General features: G+C 40.7%; 1 protein-coding gene across 1 annotated transcript in view; it reads right to left on the bottom strand.

Annotated features, from left to right (window-relative positions):
- The window catches only part of zgc:174164 (uncharacterized protein LOC570656 homolog), a 66116-nt gene that overhangs the window by 19384 nt on the left and 27994 nt on the right, over positions 1-18738 (bottom strand). Inside the window, exons 13-20 of the mRNA XM_060939265.1 lie at positions 18049-18138; positions 16725-16920; positions 12657-12762; positions 12129-12312; positions 9651-9737; positions 9342-9447; positions 1669-1810; positions 600-702 (exon numbers count right to left, since the gene is read on the bottom strand). Of these exons, the coding sequence (XP_060795248.1) occupies positions 600-702; positions 1669-1810; positions 9342-9447; positions 9651-9737; positions 12129-12312; positions 12657-12762; positions 16725-16920; positions 18049-18138 (1014 nt within the window). The remainder of the gene's footprint in view (positions 1-599; positions 703-1668; positions 1811-9341; positions 9448-9650; positions 9738-12128; positions 12313-12656; positions 12763-16724; positions 16921-18048; positions 18139-18738) is intronic.

The following is an 18738-nucleotide window of genomic DNA, read 5'->3' as shown; positions in this document are numbered from 1 at the left end:
AGCTGTGATGCTTTTAAACAGACTTCATTTTCAGAAGGTTAATCACCAGTTTAGCTCACGCTAATCTTACGCTGGACCGTCAATCTGTCTGGGCTTTGGGACCAGAACTAAGTATTGTGCAACCCCAGTGGCTGGGTATTTTACCAAATCTGCATGTCTTTGAACTGTGGGGGAAACCGGAGCACCTGGAGGAAACTCACACAGAAAGGCCCCCGTTGGCCATGAGGTTCGAGCCTAGAACCTTCTTGCTGTGAGGCAACAGTGATACAACACCACCGTGCCACCGACTTTTACAGTTGGTGTAAAATGGCCTTTACGCTCATGAAAATGTTGACATGAAATGCGATACGTGACCAAACCTGACTAACATAAGAGCGGAGATGAGATCCGTGATCTGCTGATGCTGAGATGCTGCAGTGCGCCGCTCAAGCCCAGGCCTCTCATTAGACACAGTGTATTCAAACACTGAGCTGTTAAAACTAAAATTAATCTTTAAATTAACAAAACAAACATCGTCATGTTTGTTTAAATCTCAGGATGGCCTGATATAAAAGCGATTCCAAATCGAATAAACGTATGAAACGTTTTATTAACCGTACCTGTGGATTTTTAGGAGGATTGGGCGTCGGGGGCTGAGGACGCGCTGGTCTTTGGACATTTCCGCTTGGCTGGTTGTTCGTCTGAGCATTTGCTTCATTTGTCCTGTGAAGTGCGACAGCGCTGGCGTGATTAGTACAGTAAAAGATGAATAAAAGACAGTAGGTTATAGATACTAACCCATAAACCTCGGTGTTGTTACAGCTCATGTGCACAAACTGACATGATCTTTTACCTGTGATATTTTTTTTGTCTCATTAGGTCAATAATAAGTCACATAAGTGACAACAGGAACTTTTTTCATGGATGTATCAATATCAAAATAATCAACTTCCTGACTTATTTAATTTATGAATGGTTCGAATTAAAATACACTCAGGGGCCACTTCATTAGGAACACCCATCCACCTGCTGTTTGATGCAGTTCTTTAATCAGCCATCAAATCATGCAGATACAAAATCAAGAGCTTCAGCGAATTAATGTTCACAATGTTCAAACATCAGAATGGGAAAACTTGTGATCTCAAAGTGTGACCACCTTTCACTGTGGCGTGGGTGTTGGTTTGAGTCAGATGAGTATTTCTGGTTTGAGTATTTCAGAAACTGCTGATCTCTTGGGGTTTTCACACATAACAGTCTCAACACAGAATGGTGCGGAAAACAAAAAACATCGAGTGAGTGAGAGTTCTGTGGGTGGAAAAAACAAACACCTTGTTGATAAGAGAGGTCAGAGGAAAATGCAGATTGGTTTGAGCTTTTTGGCCAGGGAGGATATAGTAACTCATATAATCACTCTTTACAACTATGGTGAGCAGAAAAGCATTTCAGCATACAACAGAAAAATAAAAGACTACATTGGGTTCCACTCCTGCAGCCAAGAACAGGAATCTTAGACTCAACAACAAGTTCCTATTAAAGTGGCCGGTGAGTGTATGTACTGTATAAATAATTATAACTTTTATTTACTTTTAAAATACTCAAAACACACATGTTGGACTGAACCTTGGTCATGAAGTGGAATTCTCTATTTTATGGATTTTCCTTTAAAAAAAATCATTTATTTATTTTTACCTCTGCCGTTTGGACCGTCGGCCCCTGAAGCACTTGTTTACAGAGTCGCGTCTGTATATGTAAAGAAAAGCCAACACCGCCAGCACCAGAATGGGCAGCACCAACAGGAAGAAGATCAACAGGCCGTTCCTCAGTGAGTAATCTGAGAACAGAACACATGACTCGTACTCTTACTATGTTATACACAGACACACTATTTATAACCTGACACGTTCACAGGATGCTCAGATTGAACCAGGCTTGTAGTACTCGAGTCTGACTCGTGACTTGACTTGGACTTGAGCACTGATGACTCGGACTCGTGCATTATCTCATCTCATCTCATTATCTCTAGCCGCTTTATCCTTCTACAGGGTCGCAGGCAAGCTGGAGCCTATCCCAGCTGACTACGGGCGAAAGGCGGGGTACACCCTGGACAAGTCGCCAGGTCATCACAGGGCTGACACATAGACAACCATTCACACTCACATTCACACCTACGGTCAATTTAGAGTCACCAGTTAACCTAACCTGCATGTCTTTGGACTGTGGGGGAAACCGGAGCACCCGGAGGAAACCCACGCGGACACGGGGAGAACATGCAAACTCCACACAGAAAGGCCCTCGCCGGCCCCGGGGCTCGAACCCAGGACCTTCTTGCTGTGAGGCGACAGCGCTAACCACTACACCACCGTGCCGCCCGTACTCGTGCATTAACTACTCGTAAATTGGAGACGAGGACTCGGATTTCTGCTTTACTTTTTGTAACATGCCATAATAATTTGGCATAAGACATTTATATTTATATCTATATTAATTTTTGTACTAATTTTGTGCAAGAGAATGCGCATTCACCTGTTTGGGAACAAACTAACGTTAATGGCGCCTGAAGAGAATGCCCCTAGGATTGTCTGCTTTGCTTATACAGACTTCATGTGCAGTGGGGAAAAAATGCACTGCTATGTGTTCCATGTGGAGAAGAACTATCGAGGAGACGACGGAGACGACCTTGAACTTCAATCGTCATTTGGAGAGACTCCACGCAGAGAAGGAAGTGACACACTATGTTCATTGCTCTGTTGATAGTGGGCGGGGCTTGCTTGCTGAGCGATAAACTAGCTAGTGCTAACCCTCTCTCATGGTATTTGCCCTGTTGATAGTGGGCGGGGCTTGCTGAGCGATGAACAAGCTTTTTATCTGTAGCCTGTTAACTAAAATGGAGCAGTCGAACAGTAACATTAGTCCAACACAGTAGCAGAGACGCTTTCACATAAAGGCAGCAACAGCCACCATCAAATGGTGCGGATGGAGTCTTGGTCTTGGACTCGACTCGGTCATGGTCCTACCTGTGGGTTTCCTCTCGCATGGTAACATCTCCACTCCTCTCCACTCAGCATTACCGGCCACGCCTGCATACACTTCCTCTTATTAACTCTCAGTGGCTGTCATTGGCTGTTGCTCATCACCTGCTCCTCCTCTGTGTGTATTTAAGCTGCTGTCCTCCCTAGCTTCAGTGTCAGATCGTCTTCTCGACGTCGACTCCATCAACTCTTCAGTCCTGGTAACCTGACCCTGCATTTCTGTCCCTTATCTTGCTACCTGATCTGTGACTCTGTGCTCCAGCCTGTTCCCTACTCCTGCCTGTTGTGCTGGCTTGTCTGTCTGCTGAGGAACTGCTCGCTGGGAGACTGCCTGAACACCTAGTGCTGTCAGCTTACAGCCTCACTACTCTGACTACGCCTGATCCCATCTGATCTCTGAAGCTAAGCAGGGATGAGTCTGGCCAATGCTTGGATGGGAGACTGCAGACATCACCACCATGCTCCCATGAGCCATCCCTGCCTCTCAGTCCTCCTGCCACTGAACTTCACACATGCACATCCTCCCAACTCCCTTTCCCCTGTTATCAATAAAACTCAAACATTTAACTTGCGCTCTTGGGTCCTCGTCTGTTTCTTCTGACAGACTCGGAATTTTTTTAATGACTTGGACTTGACTCGAACTTGAAGACTAGGGACTCGAGACTGGACTCGGGCTCGACGTTTAGTGACTTGACTACAACACTGGATTGAACTGTATTCACACTCGGGGACTTTTGATATGTCAGTATTTACAGAGGGAAAGTTCCTCGTGTTCAGAGTTGGGTTAAGCACACACAGGTCAGAGATCCACATTTTGAATGATTAGAAAATATGATGATGAAGGTAATAGTGTTTTTTGTTTTGCTGTCAAATGGAATATGGTGGGCGGCACGGTGGTGTAGTGGTTAGCGCTGTCACCTCACAGCAAGAAGGTCCGGGTTCGAGCCCCGTGGCCGGCGAGGGCCTTTCTGTGCAGAGTATGCATGTTCTCCCCGTGTCCGCGTGGGTTTCCTCCGGGTGCTCCGGTTTCCCCCACAGTCCAAAGACATGCAGGTTAGGTTAACTGGTGACTCTAAATTGACCGTAGGTGTGAGTGTGAATGGTTGTCTGTGTCTATGTGTCAGCCCTGTGATGACCTGGCGACTTGTCCAGGGTGTACCCCGCCTTTCGCCCGTAGTCAGTTGGGATAGGCTCCAGCTTGCCTGCGACCCTGTAGAACAGGATAAAGCGGCTAGAGATAATGAGATGAGATGAGATAGAATATGGTGTTTACATAAAAGCAAGAAAGAGTTTAAAAATGTAAAATAAAAGTCTAACATGATGAGTGAGAATCATGAGCAGATTTTGCGAGTGTTGAAATAGATCTAATAGTGGGCCTGTTAAGCATAACAATTATGCACAAAATGAAAAAAGCATGAAACTTTCAGGGTTTGTTCTTGAAGGCATAAGCTTTAATTTGAGATGTGGAGGCATTCTCAGTTTGACCTCTGGAGTCAGCTAGAGGTCATTGACCTCCATGATATCACATTTCTATGCATGAAATTAGAAAAGGCTGTATCTTAACATCTAAATGTGATGTAAATGTAAAATAAATGTGTTTTTCCATGTGCCTGGACATGAAAAAATCACATATAATACTGATATTCCTCTTAGGTGTAACTTCAGGGGTCAGGTAGAGGTCATTGACCTTTGAAATTTGAAGTTTCTATGCATGAAATTCTAGCCGGGTGTATCTTAGGATCTAAATGTGATAGAAATGTGAAGTTAATGTGTATTTCCTTGTTTCTGACCATGAGAAACCCATTTTTGATACTGATATTACTCTTACAGGTCATCTCTGGGGTCAGCTAGAGGTCACTGACCTCCAGCATAATGCATTTCTATGCATAAAATTAGAAACGGGTGTACCTCAGGTTCTAAATGTGATAGAAATGTAAACTAAATTTGTATTTCTATGATTCTGTACATGAGAAACCCATTTTTGATCCTGATATCATTCTGAGAGGTCAACATCATGGAGAACAGGCAAGGTTGGGAAACATCCCACATTTTGATAAATCTATATAAAAATCTCATGTGTTTTGGATTGTAAGAAACAATTCCATATGAATATGAACATGACAGAAATATACTTCAACTTGTCAGAAATTATAAACTTTAACTAATCAAAAACTTGAACTACAATCAAAACTCTAAATGCAGTGTAAACAGTTGAACAGGTTCTATAAAGAACATTTTAAAATCACTATATCACTATATCACTACATTTATTCTAAGGGCCTTGACCTTTGGGGATTACAATGTTGGCCTACAAATTGTAACTACATAAATAATAATACATAAATAATGGGCTACACACAAAACATGAACATGAAAATTCCGTTGAATCTCTACCTCTGCTAGACTGACATATAGTTTAGAATTGCCCTATCAATGTCCAACATTAAAATGACTGAAAATTAAACTACAATATACTGTATTCTTCAACTCTAGTGCAAATGAGAGCAAATGCTCCAAACCATTACTCACTTTGAAATTATCAATGGAAATGGGGCAACTGTGTTCAGCTTCTGACATAGTTTGTGACCACTGGAGATGTTTTACTTATCAGAAATGAGTTGTGTCATGTCCAGAAACATGGAATCATATATTTACTTTACATTTACAGTATTTCACATTTTAATCCAAAGATAGATTGTTTCTAATTTCATGCTTAGAAATGCATTATCGTGGAGGTCAGTGACCTCTAGCTGACCTCAGAGGTGACTTATAAAAATGATATCAGTATTAGAAATTAGTTTATCATGGCCAGAAACATGGAAATACACATTTAGTTTACATTTCTATCACATTTAAAACCTAAGATACACCCGTTTCTAATTTCGTGCATAGATATGCATTATGCTGGAGGTCAGTGACCTCTAGCTGACCCCAGAGATGACCTGTAAGAGTAATACCAGTATTAAAAATGGGTTTCTCATGGTCAGAAACAAGGAAATACACATTAATTTCACATTTCTATCACATTTAGATCCTAAGATACACCCGTCTAGAATGTCATGCATAGAAACTTCAAATTTCAAAGGTCAATGACCTCTACCTGACCCCTGAAGTTACCCCTAAGAGGAATATCAGTATTATATATGATTTTTTTCATGCCCAGTAACATGGAAAAACACATTTATTTTATATTTACATCACATTTAGGTGTTAAAATACAGCCTTTTCTAATTTCATGCATAGAAATGTGCCATCATGGAGGTCAATGACCTCTAGCTGACCCCAGAGGTCAAACTGAGAATGCCTCCACGTCTCAAATTAAAGCTTATGCCTTCAAGAACAAACTCTGAAAGTTTCATGCTTTTTTCATTTTGTGCACAATTCTTCTGATAATAAGAGCTTAACAGCCCCACTATAAGAGGAATCTTGTATATTCCCAATATATCACAGCATGAATAGAGTGAGGTCTAATGAGCACATTAATCCCTGGTTTAATTTAACACTCGTTATTCAGCAGCACACAGAATAGCATGCGATCCAGTACAGACTGTTAGTTTATACAACCCCGATTCCAAAAAAGTTGGGACAAAGTACAAATTGTAAATAAAAACGGAATGCAATGATGTGGAAGTTTCAAAATTCCATATTTTATTCAGAATAGAACATAGATGACATATCAAGTGTTTAAACTGAGAAAATGTATCATTTAAAGAGAAAAAATAGGTGATTTTAAATTTCATGACAACAACACATCTCAAAAAAGTTGGGACAAGGCCATGTTTACCACTGTGAGACATCCCCTTTTCTCTTTACAACAGTCTGTAAACGTCTGGGGACTGAGGAGACAAGTTGCTCAAGTTTAGGGATAGGAATGTTAACCCATTCTTGTCTAATGTAGGATTCTAGTTGCTCAACTGTCTTAGGTCTTTTTTGTCATATCTTCCGTTTTATGATGCGCCAAATGTTTTCTATGGGTGAAAGATCTGGACTGCAGGCTGGCCAGTTCAGTACCCGGTAGAGCCCTGCACTCCCGCGGGAGTCCCACGGGACTCGCGGGACCCGCCGCAAAGCAGTGCGGCACAGGACAAATTTTGAAAGCTCATTGCGGGCGCGGGCGGGACCGGAAGTGCACATATGCAGGCGCGGGCGGGAGCAGGAGTGCACATATGTGGCTCGGGCGGGAGCGGTGATAAGCTGCAGTCCTGCTAACTAAAAACGTGTTTGAAATAAAATTTATAAATTATTAATTTATGTCTATCATATATAATTTCTGCTGGATATTTTATTTGGCATTAATAAAAACATTTTAAGATGCCTAAATTTGCAGAGAGAGAGAGTCAGATTGCCAGATTGAGTGAGGAATGGCATCTTAAATTTGTCATTGATCACCCTAACGGGAAATCCTTTGATAACTCTAATGACTCGCCGTTCACACCCAGCTAGCAAAAGAACCATGAGTAAAGTGATTTACTGCTTGAGTTAGTCTACAACTCTAATCAGAGAGACAGGTTACACAGTGACGGTAGGCTTGACTCAATGCTATCCCAGAAATTCTTCCTGTAATATGCAAATTTGGCTGTCCAATCAGAGGCGGCCAAATTTGCATATTACAGGAAGGATTTCTGGGATAGCATTGAGTCAAGCCTACCGTCACTGTGTAACCTGCCTCTCTGATTAGAGTTGTTCACTCATGGTTCTCTTGCTACCTTTGCTTTGCAATTAAAAAAAAAAACATTGGTACAAAGCAAGCCCATTCACTTTTTTATGCTGATCAGAGAATTACAATGGTTTCTCATGTGACAAAAATGTGCGATTCGCTATTAAATATTTTAATCGCTTGACAGCACTAATTATTATTATTAGAGACACTACATGCTGAATTCAGAAACAAGGTAAATAATAACAAACGTGAACGTGAGCTGTAGATATTTATGCTCAAATCCACTCAAAGTAGGGGGCAGGGCACCATCACGCTGTGTCAAGACAAGAACTTTCCTGAGAAATAACGCGAACGTCTGCATCATGCGGGATTTGCGGGCGGGAGCGGGACATAATATGGCAGGCGTGGGCGGGAGCGGGACTGAAAATCATAATTCTTTGTGGGCGCGGGCGGGAGCGGGACTGAAAATCATAATTCTTTGCAGGCGCGGGCGGGAGTAGGACTGCACAATGCGGGCGGGAGCAGGACTGAAAAATCCGACCCGCGCAGACCTCTAGTACCCGGACTCTTCTTCTACGCAGCCATGATGCTGTAATTGATGCAGTATGTGGTTTGGCATTGTCATGTTGGAAAATGCAAGGTCCTCCCTGAAAGAGACGTCGTCTGGATGGGAGCATATGTTGCTCTAGAACCTGGATATACCTTTCAGCATTGATGGTGTCTTTCCAGATGTGTAAGCTGCCCATGCCACACGCACTAATGCAACCCCATACCATCAGAGATGCAGGCTTCTGAACTGAGCGCTGATAACAACTTGGGTCGTCCTTCTCCTCTTTAGTCCGAATGACACGGCGTCCCTGATTTCCATAAAGAACTTCACATTTTGATTCGTCTGACCACAGAACAGTTTTCCACTTTGCCACAGTCCATTTTAAATGAGCCTTGGCCCAGAGAAGATGTCTGCGCTTCTGGATCATGTTTAGATACAGCTTCTTCTTTGAACTATAGAGTTTTAGCTGGCAACGGCGGATGGCACGGTGAATTGTGTTCACAGATAATGTTCTCTGGAAATATTCCTGAGCCCATTTTGTGATTTCCAATACAGAAGCATGCCTGTATGTGATGCAGTGCCGTCTAAGGGCCCGAAGATCACGGGCACCCAGTATGGTTTTCCGGCCTTGACCCTTACGCACAGAGATTCTTCCAGATTCTCTGAATCTTTTGATGATATTATGCACTGTAGATGATGATATGTTCAAACTCTTTGCAATTTTACACTGTCGAACTCCTTTCTGATATTGCTCCACTATTTGTCAGCACAGAATTAGGGGGATTGGTGATCCTCTTCCTATCTTTACTTCCGAGAGCCGCTGCCACTCCAAGATGCTCTTTTTATACCCAGTCATGTTAATGACCTATTGCCAATTGACCTAATGAGTTGCAGTTTTGAGATTTTGAGATTGTGAATACAATATCAGTTTTTGAGATTTGTAAATTATTGCATTCCGTTTTTATTTACAATTTGTACTTTGTCCCAACTTTTTTGGAATTGGGGTTGTATTTTATTATTTAATATCATGATCTAACAGTTACTCGAGCACAAATTAATAAAGCCATGAGATTCTCAATCGAGGTGATGAAGTTGTCCTGTGTGTGTGTGTGTGTGTGTGTACCTATCTGAGCAGGGCCGCTGTCCACACTGCCTCCTCTGCCCCATTTGTTGCAATGAGGTGGAGCCCAGCCGTTGTTGCAGTGACAGTGAGCCTGATCATTACACACCTGGAACGTCACACACTCACATGATGCTCTGACACACTCATCTTCCCCAAACACATTTAACCCTTAAGTGGCTCACTAGTTAGGAATACTCTCTCTATCTCTCAGGAATAATTCAGTTATTTTAACATGTATTTTATATCATTAATTTAAAAAAACCCAACTTATACAGAGCATCATAGTTGAGCAGGCATTACGATACACACCCCGTTGCCGTTGCAGTCCTTTGCAGCATCACACTTCTGTCCTTGTGTCATCACTGATGAATTCACACACTTGAAGTTCATGCAGACCTGATGGCCAACATCGAAAAACAAAAAGAATACAAAAACATAAATTTATTCACAAATGAAAGACGTTTATAAGAAACGATCATTCGCAGACACAGTTTGGATACAAGTACAACCCTGATTCCAAAAAAGTTGGGACGCTGTGTAAACTGTAAATAAAAACAGAATGTGAAGATTTGCAAGTCATGGAGACCCTATATTTCATTGAAAATAGTACAAAGACAACATATCAAAGGCTGAAACTGAGAAATTTTATTGTTTTTTGAAAAACGTATGCTCATTTTGAATTTGATGTCAGCAACACATTTCAGAAAAGTTGGGACAGGGGCGTGTTTACCACTGCGTTGCATCACCTCTACTTTTAAAAACACTCTGTAAACGTTTGGGAACTGAGGAGACCAATTGCTGTAGTTTTAAAAGAGAAATGTTGTCCCATTCTTGCCTGATATACAATTTCAGTTACTCAACAGTTCGGGGTCTCCTTTGTCATATTTTGCACTTCATAATGCACCAAATATTTTAAATGGGAGGCAGGTCTGGACTGCAGGCAGGCCAGTTTAGCACCTGGACTCTTTTACTACAAAGCCATGCAGTTTTAATATGTGCAGAAAGCGGTTTGGGATTGTCCTGGTGAAAGAAGGAAAGAAGGAAGGCCTTCCCTGAAAAAGATTTTGTTTGGATGGCAGCATATTGCTCTGAAACGTGCATATATCATTCAGCATTAATGATGCCTTCCCAGATGTACAAGCTACCCATGTCATGTGCACTAATGCCCCCTCATACCATCACAGATGCTGGCTTTTGAACTGTGCACTGATAACACGCCGGATGGTCCAGCTTCTCTTTAGCCTGGAGGACGTGGTGTCCATGATTTCTCAAAAGAATTTCTACTTTTGATTCGTCAGACCTCAGGACAATTTTCCACTTTGCCTCAGTCCATCGTAAAAGAGCTCGGGCCCAGAGAAGGTGGCAGTGTTTCTGGATATTGTTTATATCTGGTTTTTAACTTGCATTTGTGGATGCAGTAATGAACTGTTTCACAGACGCTGGTTTTCTGAAGTGTTCCTGAGCCCATACAGTGATTTCCACTACAGACACGTGTCTGCTTTTAATGCAGTGTCTCCTGAGGGCCTGAAGATCACAGGCATCCAATGTCAGTTTTCAGCCTTGTCTCTTGCATACAGAGATTTCTCCAGATTCTCTGAATCTTTTAATTATATTATGGACCACAGATGATGTGATCCCCAAATTCTTTGCAGTTTTACATTGAGAATGTTACATTATTCTTAAATTGTTGCACTGTTTGCCCACGCAGTCTTTCACAGAGTGTTGAACCCCTCCCCATCTTTACTTCTGAGAGACTCCGCCTCTCTGGGATCCTCTTTTTATACCCACTCATCTTACTGACCTGTTGACAATTAACCAAATTAGATTTTTTTTTTTAGCATTACACAACTTTTTCAGTCTTTTGTTGCCCCTGTCCCAACTTTTGTGAAAGGTCTTGCTGACAACAAATTCAAAATGAGCATATGTTTTTCAGAAAGCAGTGAAATTTCTCAGTTTCAACATTTCATATGTCGTCTTTGTAATATTTTTAAATAAAGGGTTTCCATGATTTTGAAACTTTCACATTCTGTTTTAATTTACAGTTTACACAGCGTCTCAACTTTTTTGGAATTGGGGTTGTATTAAAACTGTCGTAATGCACTTAAAAAAAGAACGTCAAGGACGTAGTAGCTCATTTGGCCTGCCATCAAAACAACCATGACGACCAAAACATCAAACAGAACTGAAATGTGACAATATGAAAGAGGACCAACCTCCATGACAAATTGTTTACAACAGGAAAATCAACAAAGGACTAAATTTTGTTCCCCGATGGAAGATCGACCCAAAGCATCGATCAGAACTGAAGTCCCATGATAAATGAGAGACGAGACACAATTATAGTCAGATGAAAATTTGTTCACTTGACCTAATTACTAATTTGTTCGCAAAAAACTGACAATACAACGACCAAGTTTTGTGCAGAAGGCCGAGTTCTTTCAAATAAAACAAGCAGAACTGAAATCCATTGAGAACTGAGGGAGGAGATACGATTTAACTGAAAATAAACAACATTGTAAAAAAAGTTGTAAACAAATTGTTTACAACAGGAAGCTGCAAGAGGAGGTACAATTCTAGTGAGAGGCCTGGAAAATTTGTTAATTTGGCCTAATTACTAACTTGTTAGCAAAAAATCTGATAAAACAACGACCAACTTTTGACCCGTATGTGAACGCTGCATTTCTATTATAATATGTCACATAGGGATGAGGTATGCTGACGTCAAAATGCTGAGGTTAATTTTCACACAATAATGAAGATCAGACACCACAGATCACACATACTCACTTTGTCTGCAGCGCACACGGTCCCTGTTTTGACGTATCCCGGGTCGAGAACGTCTGATCCCAGGTTGAAGTCGGCGTTCCTGCACGAGACCCCTGGTTCTATGTTCTCGATGCTGATGACTGCCCCATCCGGTGGGTAGTTAGAGTCAAAGTTTGTGCACTGTATCTTCCCACACATGGAGTTCCTAGAGAAAAACAGTCAAGATTCGGATAAACAGATTATACCATCCATCCGGTCACTCTCAAATACTACTCCACCTGAAAGACCGTTACTTGCTATGAATGCAAAATAATCAACACTGGGCTAGTGTGATGAAGCAGAGTTACTGTCCACACCCTGACGCTGATGATTTTCCAACTGTTTCATTCCTCTTACACCAGAACTTTTTTATTTATGAAACAACACGTCATTTTTCATCCAATTAATATTCACAAAACAAGTTAGTTCCTGTTCTCACTTACGTTATAGTAGCTATAAACAGTCCTTCCATCACCATTTTAGAAAGAGTATGTATTTTAGAATACTCACGCCACAGAACACCGGACAACTTTGGATCCAGAGTAACCACAGTTTCCGAACCTGGTTCCCTGTGTGTTCACGTAGCTAAAGCATTTATCATTAGCTTTTACTGCGTCTGAAAAAAAGGAACAGCTGATTAAAATATTATTTACAATGTTTAGAATTACAATTTGAAATATTTAAATATAAAAAGATAGAATTACTTCAGTGCTCAGGATGACTCCCAGTGAAATAGTTATATCATTCTAACAATATCCTGTACTATATTTGATTTTGGGACCGAATTTATAAAAATACAAATTTCATTTCAATTCCAAATGAAAATGTATAATATCATAAGAGGGTTTTTTTTTGGACGAGTGATTAGCTATAGGAAAAAACAAGATCAACTGTGAACTACTGCTCACTTGCGTATCCCCCTGCTCTCGCTTATATCAGAATGCAAGCAATCGAAGGAATAGGACACTTATCACAGTATGAATGTTGACTTCAACAAATAATTAACCCTGAAACAAGTAAGTAAAGAGCAGTATTCTCCCTAGGGATTTCAAATAGCATCCTGGTAAACTGTCATTTTGAAATAGCATTGAAATAGTCTTGAAATGGCGTCAAAATCCACCCTATATGTTTTGTAAATACATTCAGTCGGTAAACAGGAAGTTGATGTGTGACAGACCTGAAAATGGTATAGATGGTATAGAACCCCGAGCTGAAGCTCGGTACCAAATATCAAGCAGTTCTGATTTGTAGTTGCTGAGAAAAGTGTTACGAAAATTTTGTAAATCTACGCTATATGTTTTGTAAATACGTTAAGTCAGTAAACAGGAAGTCGATGTGCAACAGATCTGAAAATGGTACACACTGTATAGAACCCCAAGCTGAAGCTTGGTACCAAATATCAAGCAGTTGTGATTTGTAGTTGTTGAGAAAAGTGTTATGAAAATTTTGTAAATCCACCCTATATGTTTCGTAAATACATTCAGTCAGTAAACAGGAAGTCGATGTGCGACAGACCTGAAAATGGTATACACAGTATAGAACCCCAAGCTGAAGTTTGGTATCAAGTACCAAGTGGCTATGATTTGTGGTTGCTGAGAAAAAGGGTGTTTTGGACGGACGGACAGACGGACAGGGGTAAAAAACCAGTATACCCCCCTCCTTCGGAGCGGGAGTATAATAATATCTACAAATATTCAACTTATTACATATGATAAGATATATGATTATAGGAGATATGATCCACAGCGTTGGTGGAAGATGTAAATAACGGTAGTATATCAAGCTCAAATTCACTAAAACAAAATGTGAAGCCAAGAAAAGCAGAGGCATTAAAAGTAAAATATTTTGTTTAAATTCTGCTGACGACTTGAGTAACATTACAGGCATTTCGCAGACGCTCTTATCCAGAGCAACGTACAAGAAGTTTTACCTAATCTGCATGTCTTTAAAGTAGGAGGAAACCCAGGCAGACACCATACAAACTCCACACAAGAAGACCCCCATCAGCCATGAGGTTCGAACCCAGAACCTTCTCACATTGAGAAGACAGTACTAACCACCATGCCACCCACTGTCCAGTAGTATAACAGCATTTACTCTTTTTAAAACTGATATTATAATTACAGACTGTCAAAATAATGAATCATTAACCCCGCCGACAGTAGTCGGAGGGGTTATTATTAACCCCGCCGACAGTAGTCGGAGGGGTTATTATTTTCACCTGCGTCAGTCTGTGTGTGTGTGTATCTGTCTGTCTGTCTGTCTGTCTGTGTGTCTGCAAGATATCTCAAGAACCAATGGATCGATTTGGACCAAATTTTGTACATGTGTTGCCAATCACCCAGGAAGGAAACCATTAAATTTTGGAGGTCAAAGGTCAAAGGTCAAGGTCATGGCAGAACTTCGAAATTTTCGCCCAATGTATTTTAATAGGGAAAAGGCGGGGTTTGCACTCGTTAGAGTGTCCCTGTCTAGTTTAGTTTAAGAAAGCTCAGTAAGTTCTGTAATTATTTGAGTGAAAATTATCATGTTATGTTTGTATTTTATAGAATAATTTTGGGACCTTTTCTGACATACAGTCGTGTGCAAAAGTCTTAGGCACATGCAAAGAAATGCCGTCGACCAAAAATGGCTTAAAAAATAATGAAATGAAGTGTTTCAACATTAAAAAATACTATAAACAGTAATCAGTAAGCAATAATAAATTAAACAAAGTCAATATTTGGTGTGAGACGACCCTTTGCTTCAAAAAAAAAAAGTAGTCTCAGGTACAATGAATGCAGTTTGATAAGGAAATGAGCTGTAGGTTTTACTGAGCATCTTACAGAACCAGCCACAGTTCTGCTGGACACTTTGACTGTCACACTCGCTTCTTTATTTTGCACCAAAACCCAGTAGCCTTCATGATGCTTTCTTTTTGAATCTGAAAAGTGCTCTCTTATGGAATATGCTGCTCAGATACAAACATTTTTTTCTGTAACGTTTAATTTTGTGCTGGAAAAAAAGTTTGGAACTCTAAAATGGTTTTGTACTATCTCGATAATGTAGAAGTCATAAAATAGAAATTGATCACAAAGTTTGTATGAAAAAAAATTAGGGTGCCTAAGACTTGCACAGTACTGTGCGTCTAATGTCTCATTATCTCAGTGACGTTATTCGTTTACTCGTGCTGTATGCGAGTTTTTAATTGAATCTTTTATACTGATGTATCACTGAGCAGGACATGAGATACAGGAACTCACAAAAGAACAAGATACAAAGTAAGAAAATTTTAAACTTTGTCTTATTCGACAACTTGATGATTAACGGTTCAATAATCCAGTAATATGAGCCAATACGAATTCATTTATATGTACTGGAATATGTCTTGGAAAAAAATTTAAATGACATTTTCACCGACTTCTCCAATTTCTGCAACCACACCCACTAGTATGGCTTCGAGCTGTGATTGGACAGTGACTGAATTTCACACTCATCACTACGTCGCAGCCATGCTACACTGAAATGCAATGCAATGCAATGCAATGAGGAGTTCCACTGACTGCTGACACGAGCCGAAGGTATTGACCAAAGTAATGCAATGAAGGTTTTGCTTTTCAGTGTGGTTCATTTAGAACCACATTTATCCAGTTTTGCAGTCTTTTAAACTATATTTTGCTGCTTATGTGGTCCCCTATTTATACAAAATTGAGTCATTCAGGATTCAGACAAGTTTTTGCTCAGCGTTAGCAAGTTACAGGTTTTTAGATTTCTCCTGAAATGTTTTCTTTTATTTTGTCTTCCTCAGGGTAGTAAAACTTGCTTTCGCTGTGAACAGTCGTTATCACTATCCATGCTGTAAAATTAATGCTATTTTGAATCCTCATTCACGGCTGTATTGCAAATGGCTTCCTCCTCGGTATACAAGTGCACTTCCGTGGCAGGAAAAAAATATATATTTTGCCGCTTATGTAGTCCCCTATTTATACAAAATTGAGTCATTCAGGATTCAGCCATGTTTTTGCTCAGTGTTAGCAAGTTACAGGTTTTTAGCTTTCTCCTGAAATGTTTTCTTTTATTTCTTCTTCCTCAGGGTAGTAAAACTCGCTTTCGCTGTGAACACTGTCGTTATCGCTATCCATGCTGTAAAATTAATGCTATTCTCCTGAGAAATGCGAAAATAAATGTTGACAAAAATTGCTACTATGTTTGTTGTTGTGAATGAGCGAGTTGCCAGAGGTCTGTAACCAGGGTCCGTATCGTAGGATATGGACCCGCTCACCAGCCAATCAGAGCGCAGGATTTGATGGAAACCGGACCGCGAAAAAAATAATTTATTTTATTTTATCTTTTATTGTATTTGAATCATGTTTTTAGCTGTTGTATATTTTTTTAGATAATTGGTTGTACTGATATTTACTTTTGACGTTGTAAAGCGCTTTTGATCATTGTATGTAAATGGCGCTATATAAGTTATTACAGTAAATTATCATCATTATCGTTTTTTGCATCACTAATCCCACACGTGTATAGTATTTCATGTTTTTTTTTTCCCCAGGGGAAGGCTGCACTTTGTGATAAAGTGAAAACAGAAGGTACTTTGCCCGAAGAGCTGCTTGCACTGGTAGTCCAATGTCTGGCACCGGCCCTCATAGCAGTACGCGTTGCCGCCCTCGCAGGTGAGACCATCCATTAGATAGAAGTCTGACGGGCAGAAAGCGGATCGGCCGTCGCAGTACTCAGGCAGGTCGCACTGGTTTACGGATTTTCTGCAGGGTGTACCAGACACCACAAGCTGGAGGAGATATGGACATCAATCACTGATCCAGAGCCAGCAATTTAACATCAGACTTTTAAATGTTCAAGATGTGATTGGAGGAAAGTACTAAAGTTCTGCTGTAGATATTATGTTAATGAGGTGTTCATGTGGTATATGTGATGGTTGTTATACATGTTATACTTCTGTTCCATCCTGGGACGTGATGTGGTTGGCAGTTCTGTGTTGCACTTTTGTGCTTTCTCTCTCTCACTTTATCTCTCTCTGATCAACTACAGGTGCTCTGATGAAGAGCACATCGCTGATTGGACCTGTCGAGACGGCATGGCTCCTCCTCTTCTTGGTGTCGCCACAGACCACATCCATGTGCAACGTCACTGTTTGTGGCTCAAGCTAAATACCTTTGTAATATATTTTTCTATAGTATATGAACTTAACATTAGCGAGGAAGCTCGTTTTATTTTAAATATGAATGTTTGGAAGATACAGCAGATTACTGTATTTTAGTTCCTATTTTATTTTTTATTACCAAGGAAGTTAGAGTTTCTCTTGTTCCTGGCTGTAATTGAACCTGAAGAGGGTACATCCTCAAAAATAAATATTGGTTCCTCCTGGACATCTGTTCAAGTTTTGGGCATAGCAGTTACAGAACCAGGAGGCTGTTGGAGACAGCGGAACTATACATTATACACTTCTGGAAACTACTGAAACGTGTTTCTCTTTTGCATGTTTCTCAATCGGCTGTCAGATTCGAGCATTTGAAAGTGAAAAGAGGTGAAATTTTACAACATTTAATGATTTAATTCCAATTCCATTGAAAGACGTGGCACTAATCTGCATTTCTAACCTCATCTCCAGGTCTGTGTGTGTGTGTCAGTGTGATTATAAGGGTGTCTGTATTTGCATGACTATTTGTTTTTTAGGAAGTAAATATGAAAAGAAGAAGAAATATGAATACATTATTGGGGTTGAACACATAATGCGTCCGAAATAAATATAAAAGCAGATAGGAACAATTGGTGGAGCATTCGGTTGTTTTCTTTTTTAAAGTAATATAATTTGGGGTTTTGTGCAGTAATGATTATGGCAGTGGATTGTCCTCATGTGGATAGTAAAGTGTGTGTGTGTGTGTGTGTGTGTGTGTACCTGACAGTCTTTGCAGCAGCTGCCAGCAGCACAAGCCGAACCCTTTGTGAAAGTGCACGTAGCCGCATCACAGCATTTATTTTTGCAGGTCTGCAATGCCCCCCACACACACACACACACACACACACACACACACACACACACAGATAATCTTATCAAGGAAAGCAAACTTTAATAAGAGCAATAAACCTTAAAGTTAGCTACTTTCAATGAGTCTCATCTGTGAATCTTTTATGTGTTCCGTTTACCTTCAGCCATGCCCACAAACAACTCCATAAAAGGCAAATGGAGCTAAAAATGGCGACTAAATGGTGAAAGTGCGAAAGTGCTAGCACTTTGTTAAGTCTTCCAGCAACGCAGCCACACTTCTTCCTTTCAAAGGGCACCAATTACTTTTGTCCTCATCTGATCTCATTATCTCTAGCCGCTTTATCCTGTTCTACAGGGTCGCAGGCAAGCTGGAGCCTATCCCAGCTGACTACGGGCGAAAGGCGGGGTACACCCTGGACAAGTCGCCAGGTCATCACAGGGCTGACACATAGACACAGACAACCATTCACACTCACATTCACACCTACGGTCAATTTAGAGTCACCAGTTAACCTAACCTGCATGTCTTTGGACTGTGGGGGAAACCGGAGCACCCGGAGGAAACCCACGTGGACACGGGGAGAACATGCAAACTCCACA

Source organism: Neoarius graeffei, chromosome 14 (assembly GCF_027579695.1).
Source record: "Neoarius graeffei isolate fNeoGra1 chromosome 14, fNeoGra1.pri, whole genome shotgun sequence".
Lineage (NCBI taxonomy): Eukaryota > Metazoa > Chordata > Actinopteri > Siluriformes > Ariidae > Neoarius > Neoarius graeffei.
Note: the sequence above shows the minus strand (reverse complement) of the source record. Positions and strands in the feature narration are given on the sequence as shown.